The sequence below is a fragment of the Rhineura floridana genome, chromosome 3 (genome assembly GCF_030035675.1).
Source record: "Rhineura floridana isolate rRhiFlo1 chromosome 3, rRhiFlo1.hap2, whole genome shotgun sequence".
Lineage (NCBI taxonomy): Eukaryota > Metazoa > Chordata > Lepidosauria > Squamata > Rhineuridae > Rhineura > Rhineura floridana.
In genome coordinates, this window is record NC_084482.1 from 4,618,990 (window position 1) to 4,631,796 (window position 12,807).

The 12,807-nt window shown below is 44.6% G+C and overlaps 1 protein-coding gene and 1 long non-coding RNA gene across 3 annotated transcripts in view; one reads left to right on the forward strand and one right to left on the reverse strand.

The window, feature by feature from the left end:
* Positions 1-5,503: 5,503 nt before the first annotated feature.
* LOC133379205 (uncharacterized) lies at positions 5,504-10,426 on the reverse strand. Its single transcript, XR_009761136.1, has 3 exons — positions 8,905-10,426; positions 7,173-7,367; positions 5,504-5,681 (listed from the first exon to the last, which is right to left on the reverse strand). It is a non-coding gene; the product is annotated as an uncharacterized LOC133379205 (long non-coding RNA).
* CCDC22 (coiled-coil domain containing 22) overlaps positions 9,978-12,807 on the forward strand; it is a 33,738-nt gene continuing 30,908 nt past the window's right edge. Inside the window, exons 1-2 of one of the 2 annotated variants that reach the window (XM_061613984.1) lie at positions 9,978-10,080; positions 12,145-12,225. In XM_061613984.1, the coding sequence (XP_061469968.1) occupies positions 12,176-12,225 (50 nt within the window). In that variant the 5' untranslated portion in view covers positions 9,978-10,080; positions 12,145-12,175. Of the gene's footprint in view, positions 10,081-10,120; positions 10,703-12,144; positions 12,226-12,807 lie in introns of those variants that run through there. The other variant, XM_061613985.1, reaches the window with a different exon arrangement.

Genomic DNA, 12,807 nt, shown 5'->3' on the forward strand with positions numbered 1-12,807 from the left:
AGTGATCAGGGAATCCATCAGTCCCTGGGCCTCAAGTATTGTCCTGGTTCCGAAAAAAGATGGAACGACAAGGTTTTGCATTGATTATCGGCTAATCAATAAAATTACTGTCCCAGATGCGTATCCTATGCCCAGGGTAGATGCTATGTTAGAGTTATTGGGGGCAGCAACCATTATCTCTACACTAGATCTCTGTAAAGGATTTTGGCAAATGGAACTAGACGAGCAATCCAGAGCCAAAACTGCCTTCAGTACACCAGATGGGTTATATGAGTTTGTGACCTTACCCATGGGACTAAGGAACTCACCAAGTTCATTTCAGAGGCTAATCAATACTGTGTTGCGAGGCATGTCAGATTTCGCAGTGGCCTATATCGATGACATGGCCATTTTTAGCAAGTCGGTGCCTGAGCATGTCCGACACCTGACAACAGTATTGGAGGCCTTAAGAAAAGCAGGCCTCACAATAAAAGCTAAGAAATGCCAGTTTGGACTAAAGGAAGTAATCTATTTAGGACATAAGGTGGGGAGTGGGAAAATCACCCCCTTATGGAGCAAGGTGGAGGCAATACAAGCGTGGCCGATCCCCTTAACCAAAAAACAAGTAAGGGCATTTCTGGGTGTGGCTGGTTTTTATAGGAAGTTTGTGAGAAATGTTGGGGAAATAGCAACCCCCTTGCATGAATTGACCAAGAAGAAGTGTTCTGAGCGTGTGGTATGGACGGATGAATGTCAGAAGGCTTTTGATCTGCTGAAGCAAGCCTTGTGCCAAGGACCCATATTAATAGCACCAGACTATGAGCAACCATTCATCGTGGCTACAGATGCGTCAGACCTCACGCTGGGAGTCGTCTTGCTGCAGGAGAGAGAAGGCACCAGACATCCAGTGGCGTATCTGAGTCGCAAGCTGACGCCGAGGGAGAAAAACTATTCGTCGGTCCAGAAGGAGTGCCTAGCGGTCGTGTGGGGACTGAACAAGTTGCGCCCATACGTGTGGGAACGAAGATTCACAGTGACTACGGATCATCGGGCCTTGTTATGGTTGCAGACTATGAAAAACCATAACACTATGCTGCAGAGGTGGTCCTGGGCCCTACAGGACTATCAAGTGGACTTCCAGTTCATCAAAGGCAAGGACAATGTACTGGCCGATGGACTTTCCAGGCAAGTGGCTGGGACTGCAGTGACGTGACCAGACAGAGGAACAAAGAAAGACATTTTCCCCATAGAGACTTTTATTTGTTAACGCGACGTATAAATCCTGGAACAGGAATAATACTCTGCAGTTGTTTAAGGGGGGGGAAATGTGATGTTCCTATATATTAGTGTATATATGGTAAGTGCTGGTTGTTTACAGTATACATGGTAAGTAGTGAAAGAGGAGGGGGAGTGAATGGGCAATAGAATGCTTGATGATTGGCTGAATGTTTAAAATGGCTGACAGTATAAATGAAAGGATGACAGGTAAATCTGGGGAATGTGAGGTGGTGAATTGTGGAGTAGGGGGGAGAAAAGAAAGAGTGGATTGCTTGGTGGGGTTTAGAGAGTTGTTTACCAGGAGGGAGGTGGAGTTCGGATTAGTATTGAGTAAAACCATATGTTTATGTGCCTTAAGAAGAAATCCTGTTAATCTTGTTAGCTTTGTTATCTGTAATAAATACTTAATTTGGTTTACCAAAGGCCTGATCCTTGGCTGGGGTTTCACAGACCAGAAGGGAGGGTAAGGTAATGACCAAGGCTGAAGGGGAACTGTAACAAATGGTGGCAGCGGTGAAGAGAATAACAATACCAGTATTCAGAGTCTCTGGGAATACTAGTATTGGGACGTTACTGGTGGTTGCCTAGCAGGGGGATCTGTTGAGATCTGTGCTAGAGCGGGGAGAGAAATCATAAGAGAGAGCGGTCCAGACTGGTGGAGTCCCTGGTGGTGCCTAGAGACAGGCAGTAACCACGAGCAGGTAGGAACCTGACAGGGAGAGCCAGGGAAGGACGCCTCACACCCTCATCAAGCACCTTCTGTGTGTGATCATAGTTGGTCCTACACAGATGCAGGACCCAGGCCAGAGAGAAATGCCAGGTCATGGATGGATGCATTTATTATCACATTTATATCCCACTTTTCCTCCAAGGAGCTCAAGGTGGTGCACGAGCATGGTTCTTCCCCTCCCCATTTTATCCTCACAACAAACCTGTGAGGTAGATTAGACTGAGAGGCAATGACTGGCTCAAGGTCACTCAGTGAGCTTCATGGTCAAGCAGAGATTTGAACCCTGGTCTCCCAGGTCCCAGGCTGACATTGTTTACACCACACTGGCTCATCCCATGCAGTTATTTGTGGCACAAAATGTGCCCAGAACCCAGAGTTCTAATTAAGGGAAAGTGGGGTTGACCTGAAGGATTTTTTTGCCAGGGCTGTTGGAGGCCAAGATCAGGGGACATCAACCAGCCAGAAAAAAACACAAGGCCACACCAAGTGGTTGCTGGGTGGCCAAACTTCTCCCTTGCAAAGCTAGCAGGCCAGAGAAAGAGAGAGAGATTGCAATCCTGTGCTTAGTTATTTGCACAATTTATGTCCTGCAGCATTCTCAGAGCATTCACAGATGAGTAAGAAAAAAAAAGTAAAATTTAAAATACTTAAAAATAAAGCAACCCAAGCAGCCACAACTGTTTTCAACAGCAGCAGCCCCATGTAAAGCCAGTGTGGTGCAATGATTACAGGGTTGGACTAGGACCTGGCAGACCCGGGTCTGAATCCCCACTCAGCCATGAAGCTCATTGGGTGAACTTGGCCAGTCACTGCCTCTCAGCCTAACCTACCTCACAGGGTTGTTGTCAGGATAATATGGGAAGGGGAGAAACGTACACCTTGAGCCCCTTGGAGGGAAGGTGGGACATACAGGTAAGAAATAAAATAAATAAACATCAAACGCATTGCAGTAACCAAGCCACAAAGTTACCAGGGTATGGATAGCTCTGGCTAGGCTATCTCTGTCCAGGAGCGGTTGCAATTTGTGCGCTGGCCTTGACTGATAGGAGACCCTTTGTGCCACCAAGGCTGCCTGAGCCTCAAGACGTAAGGAGTATTCTCAGGCTGGCCACCTTATCCTTTAAGCCTTTGTCACTGAGATAGCACTTTGAAAGGGGTTCCTGAAGACCCAACAATCAGCCAATGGGCAGGTCCTGCTGAGCCCCTTCCAAGCACTGTGCAAGATAGCTCTTTGGAAAGGGCTCCTTTCCGCAGTCAGCTGGTGGCTGGCTCATGCAAAGGCACAGCACTTTGCAGGCCAGCTGACTGGCATTGCCTGCAAACCCCCTTTGAGCGGAACTGTCTTTTACCTGCCTCATATATGTCATGGCTGGTGCAGGGCAGCAGGCATGGACGGCCAAAACAGCCTCACTGGATTTTGTGATGCCCATGACAATTTCTTGTAATGTTAAATGTGTCCCTGGTCCCCAAGGTTGGAGACTCCTGCTTTAGGGAAAGTGCAATCCCTTCCAGAGCCTAATTTTGATCCGCCCTTTCACTGAGTGCAGAGGGATTCCAGATCCAGATCCTAACTACAGTCCAAATCTCTCAGATTTAATGGAATGTACTTTCTAAAGCCTGCTCGGTGTTTATGAAAACAAAAGGGAAAGGGAGGGGTGGTTGCTATATAGGACTGCTCAAAGGTAAGTCCCATTGTGTTAAGTGAGATTTACTGCAATCCTATATACACTTACTTGAGAGTATGCTGTGACGTCCTTCCCTGGCACCACCTGTGAAGCTCTCACTTTGTGGCTACCAGCAGACAGGAACGTCAGGTTTATTCTTACCCATTACAGCACTAGCACCGATCTCAAAAGATCCCACTGCTAGGCCTTACTACCCAACACTCTGTATCTCTTATAACCTTTAGACTGTGCCTTAGTCTCTGCCAGGCTATCTCGATACCTTGTGTCTATGGGTATAGGTAATTTGTAAACCCCCCTGCAGCCCCTTGACTCTGAAGCATACAGCCCTGGGTTTCTCTGTGGGACTGGATACACTTTCCTCCGATCCGCCGCTGCCACCATTCGATACAAACTGTTCAGCCTTGGTTACTTTGCTATTCCCGTGGTATGTGTATCCCAGCTGAAGGAATCAGGCTTTTATTTAATCAAGAAATATTTATTAAGAATCAGAAATAACAAGATTACTTAAGGAATGTTTCACAAGCGTATGGTTTCATCTATATTCTGTTATGTACTTGACTTCTTACTGATTGCCTCAGAACTCCGCCTCACTCTCAACAACAACAACCTCCAAACACCACCTCACAGCCACCACCTCAATTCACCACCAAACCTCCACCCAGATTCAACTGTCATTCTTCCATTTATACTCCCAGCCATTCAAACGCTCAGCCAATCCTTCAGCATTCTACTGCTCATGTACTCCCCCTCCTCTTTCACTCCACTTACCATATATCTTCTATATAACCAGCACTTTACCATATTTACAATATAAGCAGGAACATCACATATGCCCCTTTGAGCACAGTGGGACTTGCTTTAGATTGCGCTGCAACTACACAATCCTATGCATGCTTATGGAGAAATCACTTTCCTAGGAGTAAGCTCCATTGAACACAGTGGGATTTACTTCTGAGTACTCCTACATAGGACTGGGTTGTTTGAGGGTCTAGGTGTGGATGTCGCTTCTCTTCCATTTGCTCAGTTAATTAAAGTACTTTAAAATTTAGCAGATTTTTGGCCCTATTACTAACCCAGTCCAGATCTACTTAATTGGTCAGTTAAACTAGTTTGGTTGCTCAGAAACTGCTGAAGCTTCACATTCATTTTAATAGGTGACAATCGAGTGTTTTTTGTAACTCTGAATGACTATGGTGCGGCATCTGCGACAATGAGAGAGCAAAAGGGCCGACTTTCAACAATGTGTGGTTGTGTGTTTTGACTATTGAATTTTTAAGTTATTTGCATCATAGACGAATTCAGACATCAAGTTTTTTTTTAAAAAAATTGGTAAATACCCTTCTACAATGGAATAAAAAAAAGCTCTCTGGCTTGCAAAACAAAAAAAGGATGGCAACAAAAGCGAAGCCATTAAATTGTGTCAATTTCATAATCCTTACGAAACTCTAAAATTCATTCAGACCAATCAACTGTCATTCCCAAATATGAGTATTGCACTAAGAATTTTGCTGACACTTCCAGTGAGCGTGGCAAGTGGCGAGAGATCTTTTTCTAGATTAAAAATAAAAATTATTTACAGTCAAGTATTTCACAAGATAGACTTGTAAACCTAGCTATGATTGCAATGGAAAATGATGTGTGTTCCCAATTAAACATTAGTGAACTAATTCATAAGTTCGCAAACATGAAAGCACGTAAGGCTAAATTCGTGTAACTATGTATCTTTTTGCTAAATAAAGGCAATACAAAAAGGTTTTCTTTTTACTTTATTTATTTTACTATTAGATCATTTACAAGAGTTCATTCACTCCACTCAGGTGGAGTGTGTTGGATTAGAACACTGGTGCCCTGGGTCTTATGCTTGTTGTGTTGGAGACGCTTCTTCTGGGCACTGCTGCCTGTAGAGCCCATCGTAACTGAGCCCCCATTGGTAAGTGTTCATGCCAGGGCCTGGCCTGTTGCCTCCACAAAAGCCTTGGTGGCTGAACGTGGTGCCTCAGGAATGTCAGCTGCAGAGTAGGGGAGTGAGGAGAAGGGGGGTTATAGCCTTTAGACAAACTGCCCTGTTTCATAGAAAAGGTGCAGAGTAGAAATTAATCCTCCCTTAAAAAAAAAAAACACCTGTAAGGTTCTGAAAAACACACAATGGTTTGTTAACAAAAATGTATAACAGAGCATGCTCCAATGTGGAAAACAAGACTGAGGTCTCTGTGAACTCAGGCTGAAATAAAACCTCAGATGTTTGCCTTGCACCTCTAGGTTGGGTTTGGCCTCAGCACTCCACACTTATCCATTTCCACCTTCAGTCCCAGTTGTACATCAACCACCCCTCATTCCAATTTGAATGCGGCATCGAAGCCATACACTTCTTTCTTGCTTCAGTTGCTGCTCCAATCTTGGACTATGCCGAAGCCTCCTACCTCTTATATCAACCTATCCTAGCTTCAGCTGCACTCCACGTCCATCTTTGAGAACCACCGTAAGGCAAAGGTGTTGCCTGATGCTTTTAATAGCAGGACTCTAGATCGCCCATCTTCTACTAACCATATTCTACAAGCCTACTTATTTCGCAACCCCCTACTTACCACTCTCTTATCCCTTAGTATCTTCTGAATGCATTCCTAAAGTTGCAGTCCCAAACACACTCGCTCAATAAGCCCCTTTCAGCAAGACTGACTTCTGAATAAACATGCATAGGATTGCACTGTAGGACTCCTCCCCACTTCCAAATGGCTCATTCCTCTGCCTTTATAACCAAACACACCAGCATAGGGTCACTCACATCTTCTATTGCACTCTGACTCTGACATCTTGCTGGTTGGAGGAGCAGGGTGAGAGGGCAGATGTGTAAATCTCCAAAAGATGCTACTACTTTAGCTCAACTATCTCTCCATCTTGCAAGGGGGGACCTCCCATTCTTTTGGCTTTTCTCCCTGGATGAGGAGGAAGGGCCAAGTTAGCCCCAGGCGCTCTCATGGGAGGGCAGAGGCAGAGCCTTCCAAGCCCCCATATATGTACTCCTTACTTTCACAGCAGTGCTTGCTGTCATAGGAATTTAAGCCCCTGCTCTCCTGTCTGCTTCTCTCTCTCTCTCTCTCTCTCTCTCTCTCTCTCTCTCTCTCTCTGTCGCTCTCTGTCGCTCTCCCTGCTTCATTCCTTTGCTCGGTTGAGGATTAAGGCAGATTGCCTACTTTAAAGGGCAGTGCGGGAGGCAAGGAAGAGTCAGCTCTCACAGCTGGTTAGGTCACTTACTGGGGAGAGATGGGGGCATCCCAGCCAGAACAGCCAGGCACCTAGGCCCCAAAATGGGTAATATAAATTATATGAGTGAAATGGGAATAGCCTTGTTCTAATCCAACACACTCCACCTGAGTGGAGTGAATGAACTCTTGTAAATGATCTATTCCTCTGTGACCAGAAATAGACAGACAACACCAGGTCTTTTATGATAGCAGCAGTTTCCCTTCTTCCATCAGACCAGACAGACCTACTTGACATACCTCCAAACCTTCACTGACACAGATCACTGCCAGCTCAATGACCCATTTTGTGTAGCTTTCTGCGATGTATGATAGGGTGGGATGTTCAGATGGTTGTTCCCAACACATTATCTTCCTCACTTACTTCATGGCATGCTGGGAAGAATTGTCCCAGCTTTTTCACTCCAGCGTGCGCCCTAAGGTTGTTTGTGACATCTTCCAGGAAGGACAGCAATTGGCAATATTAATTTGCAAGTTGATAACATTATTCATATTTACCATTGTTATTGCCAAACATTTGAGACTGGGTTGATTTTTTTTAATGCTTGCTGTCAACAAAGGGGGAGGAGGAAAATAGTAGGCAAGCAAATGTAAATAATTGACACAGACTTTACAACTATAAGAGATGTTTGCTCTACACCAGCCATATTTTCTTTTGACCTCAGAAAATTTAAAGCCTTGATCTTTCCCTGGGATGTCAGAATTCACAAATGAGTCACACCCCAACCTGATGTGGTCTGCACCACTAACATCACTACAATTTTTCTTTGTTTGATTAAAAAGACAGAGAGAGAATGAAAAAGATATATAAAAACATGAGAGGAAAACTGAGGTGGAGGGGAGAGGGTGACTAAATGCAGAAAGAAAAAAAGAAAGCTTCCTTTACTTGAAATTATTTCGTTAAAAGAGAGAATTTGAGGAAGTGCTGATTTCTCACCTCTACATGGCAAATTGCACTTGATAAAATGCCCTCTTTCACAAAATGATGAGATGTACAGGAGCCCTATTAGCCTATGTATCTGGACATCTTAGAGTGAAAAGTAGAAAAACGTATATTGCAAAAAAATTAAAAATGGGATCTATATTGCATATTGGTGATAAAGATGGGATCTTAGGTCTGGGAAGGGTTAAGATTGCTGATTAAGGATGCAATCCTAAGCATGTCTATTCCATGTCCCTTGCATGTAGGATTAGGATTGTAGCCTTAGAAGGCTCCTTCTGGGAGGAAGGGTGGGACATAAATAAATATGTTCTGATATCTTTTTTTCTTTTCCATTAAGTTATCACATATACTCCTTCCTCTTCCAGTTACAGTGGTATGGACTTTGGTTTTACCCAGTCTTTAATAAAGCAGGTGTAAAGGATGGGTCTCCTGTACCATGAGGGCATTTTAGAAGGTACAGCTCATCTTGCAAGGATGAGAAAAGCTGAACCTGGTGAAAATATCCTCTTTCAATGCAATATGTATTCCTTAACATGGCACCAACTGATCCTAGCCATTTCACATCTAGTACAGCCATCTGGGTTATAAATGTCATCTGACCCTTTTCACAGAGGTACAACTCCCAGCATCTTGACACAGCTGGCTGTGCATGCTACAAATCATGATTCCTAACACAGGAAGGCCCCAGCCTTGGCCTGAAGCGGATCTGACCCATGGGACACAATCCACCTGGGACTTCTCCTGCTGAAGTCCTATTTAATGGAAGGTCTGCAATATGGCTGTATTCATTTAAAGGAGCCTCAACAGGGAAAGGTTCTGGTGGATCGGGCCCATATTCATTAGTTGCGAGTGGGGCTATTTGGATATTTCAGACATTAAAATATCATGGCAGACTTTGCTGTTTTTAAACTGTCCTGACTTTTTCCCTTTCTCCTCAGACTCTTATGTAATTGTTTGACTTGGGTTGATTGTTAGGCAAAATTAGCCTGTTTAATTATATTTGTATACACAATTATTGGAATTACTTACAGTACCCCCTTTTTGGTGTTAGTTATGTTGTTTTTTATTTTTTTCCGCTTGAAAATGGTGGAGAATTGCAACCCTAAAATGGTAGGTGTTGGAGATAGGTCAGCTTAAGGCCGATCGAGGATGGATTGCTACGAGACAGTTGCCTCTAATTGCATGCCTTCAATTCCCTCCGCTCTCCGCCATCAGAAGGGGGCTGCAAGACTACAACCCCCAACATGCTCTCTGCTCTCGCTGGGTTGGAGAGTGTGGGGCATACCTGATCTATAGTTGTTAGGATAAATGGACTCATAGATTTCCGACTTTCGAGTACAGTTTGGAAGCTCTCTCCCCCCTCCATCGTCATAGACATCAGGAGATAAATCCTGGATTTACATGCAAAGAGGAGTTTGTGGTCTTTTTAATGCAAGACTTATTTCATGTGAAAAACGTATTTTTTAAAGACTTGTTCAACATTTAGACGACAGTCTTCCAGCAAAGCAGTAAACAGATCACTTCACCAAGATGGTGGTCTCATATAGCTTCAGACGATACCCTGAATGTAGGGACATTTGAACTTTACTGCAACCTATAGTGTTTGTTGTATTTTGTTAGTACGGGAGATTTTGCGCTGGAAAACCAAATCAGCCTCTGCATCACCTCTAATCTGCAATGTTAACAGTGGACTACATTGCAGGGCTGTTGTAAGCCACTCACTTCAAACCACAGTACACCCCAACAACAGAGGGATAACTAACGCGGGTATTCGCAGGACAATTCGTGTTTTTTTTTACAAATTCAAAACAATATTTTTTTTGCATAAAAGAAGACCCGAGTTAGAAACAGCAGGAACGTTCCTATTTTTTGCTGCTATCTTTTTGTGCGAAGAAAAACCCCACTGCTGTTTAATCGCAAATTATCCTAAAATTCTGCATTTCTCCATTTTTTTTATGGGCACCTCAGTTCCGCCTTCCAGGAGGAAAAAAAAGTGCCTCAGAAGTTTTGTCTTCAGTGGAGTATGTTGCTCTTTCCCCCCCTGTTTTTGCTCTATGGGCTTGACTACAAATCCTTCGAAGGAGAAGGGTCTGAACCACAAGTCCCAAGATGCAAGACGAAAAAGAATCCGTACTACATTTCCCGTCGTTCCCTGAAGCAGGTCCCGTGACTGAGTGTCTGGCCCAGCACAGAGCAAAGGGAACGGTGAGTGCTGTTGTCTCCCTCCCTCCTCTTGGTCCGGTGCCTTTGGGTTGCCTCTTCCCTTTTTCTATAGAAGACTTCCAAATTTCGGGATCTCCTGCAACACTTATAATCATCTCCTCAAAAACGGCAGTAGCCTCTGTCTGTCCCGGTCACTTAACCCACAGCTGGGATGTCTCCATTTCCTCTTGCTTCCATAGATTAAACACATCAGGGTTGGGCTTGGTGCACGTAACAACTCGCTCCCCCCACTCCATAAAACTGGCGAAGACTCCTAGTTGTACAGTTGAAAAAGGATTTTTTGCATCATTTTTTTGCCTAGTGTAGCTTGCTATATCATGAACCTGGCCAGGATAGAAAAGGTGCATGTGCCAAAACTCATTCTTCCCAACTCTTAAATACTTGCTGGCTTTTTTAGCAGTATGGGGGCGGGGGCGGTGATGCGATGTTGCCAGACTGCAACGACTTATCTCTAATGATAGTGGAAAAAGACAAATTGCCAGAGTTGTTGATTCCTAGCCCCCTCCACCCATTCGTTTCTAAGTCCGGTTGCTTTACTTTCTTCCCTACACTCTGAATCAAGTGGGACTTCAGTAGTTTGCTCCTCAGCTGACAGAGGAGGAGGGTGAGTGACAGTGCCCTGGAAGAAATTGAGTGGAAGTTGTAGTGGTGGCAATCTCGCCTACAACATTGGTTCTGGTAGGCTTATAGGCAGCCATTATGCATCTTCTAGTTGTCTTGTAGTGCAGTTGAACATTGTAAAGTTGCAGTTTATTAATCATGTTCAAGGGTTTGACCTTATGTGTTCTTGACCCTAACATTAGTTCTAAAATCAGGTCATCACTTAGTAGCTCTGCCTCAAACTTAAGTCTAGCATATTGCAAAACATGTTGGTTCAAGCTAAAGGCCCACCTAGTTCAGCACTTTGCTGTCACAGTGGCTTTAGAACTTGGGGTCACCCAGTTAAACTGACAGGTAGTAGATTCAGGATGGAACTAAGTAAAATATTTCACGCAACATGTGCAATTAACTTATGGAAGCCTTTGCTATAAGCTTGGGTGACTTCTGCTGGCTTAGATGACTTTAAAAGAGAATTCAACAGCCTTATGGAGGAGAGAGGTGCATCACTGGGTGTTAAGACATGATAGTTAAAAGGAATTGCCAGCTTCAGAGGCAGTATACCTCTGAATAGCAGGGGTTGGTGATGAACAATGTAGAATGCCTGTTGCTTTTAAGTCTGGCTAGTGAGCTTCTCAGAAAGATCTGGCTGGCCACTCGATGGACGCTTGCTTTGCTAGGTATGTTCTTTATCCCCTTTATTTGGAGAGCTAAACTTTGTTCTGGTCTTCATCTCTAATACAGACTCGATCACCTGTGGTAAGAATCTCTTCCAGGCAACACAGCAGGGAAGTCTTTTAAAGCAGAAAGGAGTTTTGGTCACACATGCACCCACATTTGCACTACTGTGTGCCAGAAATCCTTAACGTAGGTGTATGTGGGCAAACAGGCAAGTAAATGTTTATTTGTAGGCAAGTGGTGCAGAGTGGTAAGTGGCAGTAACGCAGCCGAAGCTCTGCTCACGGCCGGAGTTCGATTCCAACAGAAGGAGGGAGTCGAATCTCCGGTAAAAGGGGTCGAGGTCCACTCAGTCTTCCATCCATCCGTGGTCGGTAAAATGAGTACCCGGCATATGCTGGGGGTAAAGAAAGGCCGGGGAAGGAACTGGCAATCCCACCCCATATATACGGTCTGCCTAGTAAACGTCACAAGACGTCAACCTAAGAGTCGGAAACGCCTCGCACTACAAGTGCGGGGACACTTACCTTTATCTTTAACATTTGAGAGCTTATTCACAAGACCAGCCTGATCCGCAAGTTGGAGTGCAGCAGGTGAGAAGATGGGTTTGATACTCCAACCTCTTGTGGAGGAGGAAGGAAAAGAAAATCTTGTTCCAATGACTTCATGGAGTTTGCTGTTTGTAAAAACCCCTCCTGGAGCTCTGCTGCTATAACCATCCGAATTATTGATGCCCTTGCAATGCTGCTTCTGCTTATTTTTTTAACATAGGGGTTACCATATCCTTAGATGTCCCGGCATCATGGAAGAGGTGGACAAGATCCTCATACATTCCCTCCGCCTCTCTGGGACGTAAGGCTATCTTTATGCTGTTTCATAGTGGTGGGTGGGTGGGGAGAAGTAAAGTGCTGTGGTGTCCATCACAGATAGTGACTTTGCTGGATAGGGATAGGAAAGGGTCTGATAGCCGTGCCTTAGTGCAAGAGTTGAGATGGGGGTGTAGAGTGACTGGTTGCTGTCTTTTATGAAATGTCACAGGCCATGAGCTTAAAAATCCCAAGTTGGTGTCTAGAAATTAAAACTATTTTCCCTGCTGAGAACTCGGATAACGCAAAGGCTGTGGTATAGGGAATGGGCTGAAATCTTCCAGGAGAGCTATTTTCCCCAGGGCTTTGTGCCATGGTTTTCTTGGAGCCCAGGCAAGAACTTAATTGGGATCACACACCTGTGGCTTTTTCTATGTTGCACTGGCTCTTTGCTTTTATTTGGGGAGTTGTGCTGTCTTGCTGATATCCTGCTTTGGCTCCACCTAGGCACTTCAAGGCTTCCAAGGGCTGTGTGGGAGAAAGCCATTGGCAGTTGCCTAGCAATCAGGGTTGGATTAATTCATGAGATTGCAGCCGTTTATTGGTGGTTCTATGACTCCTACTGAAT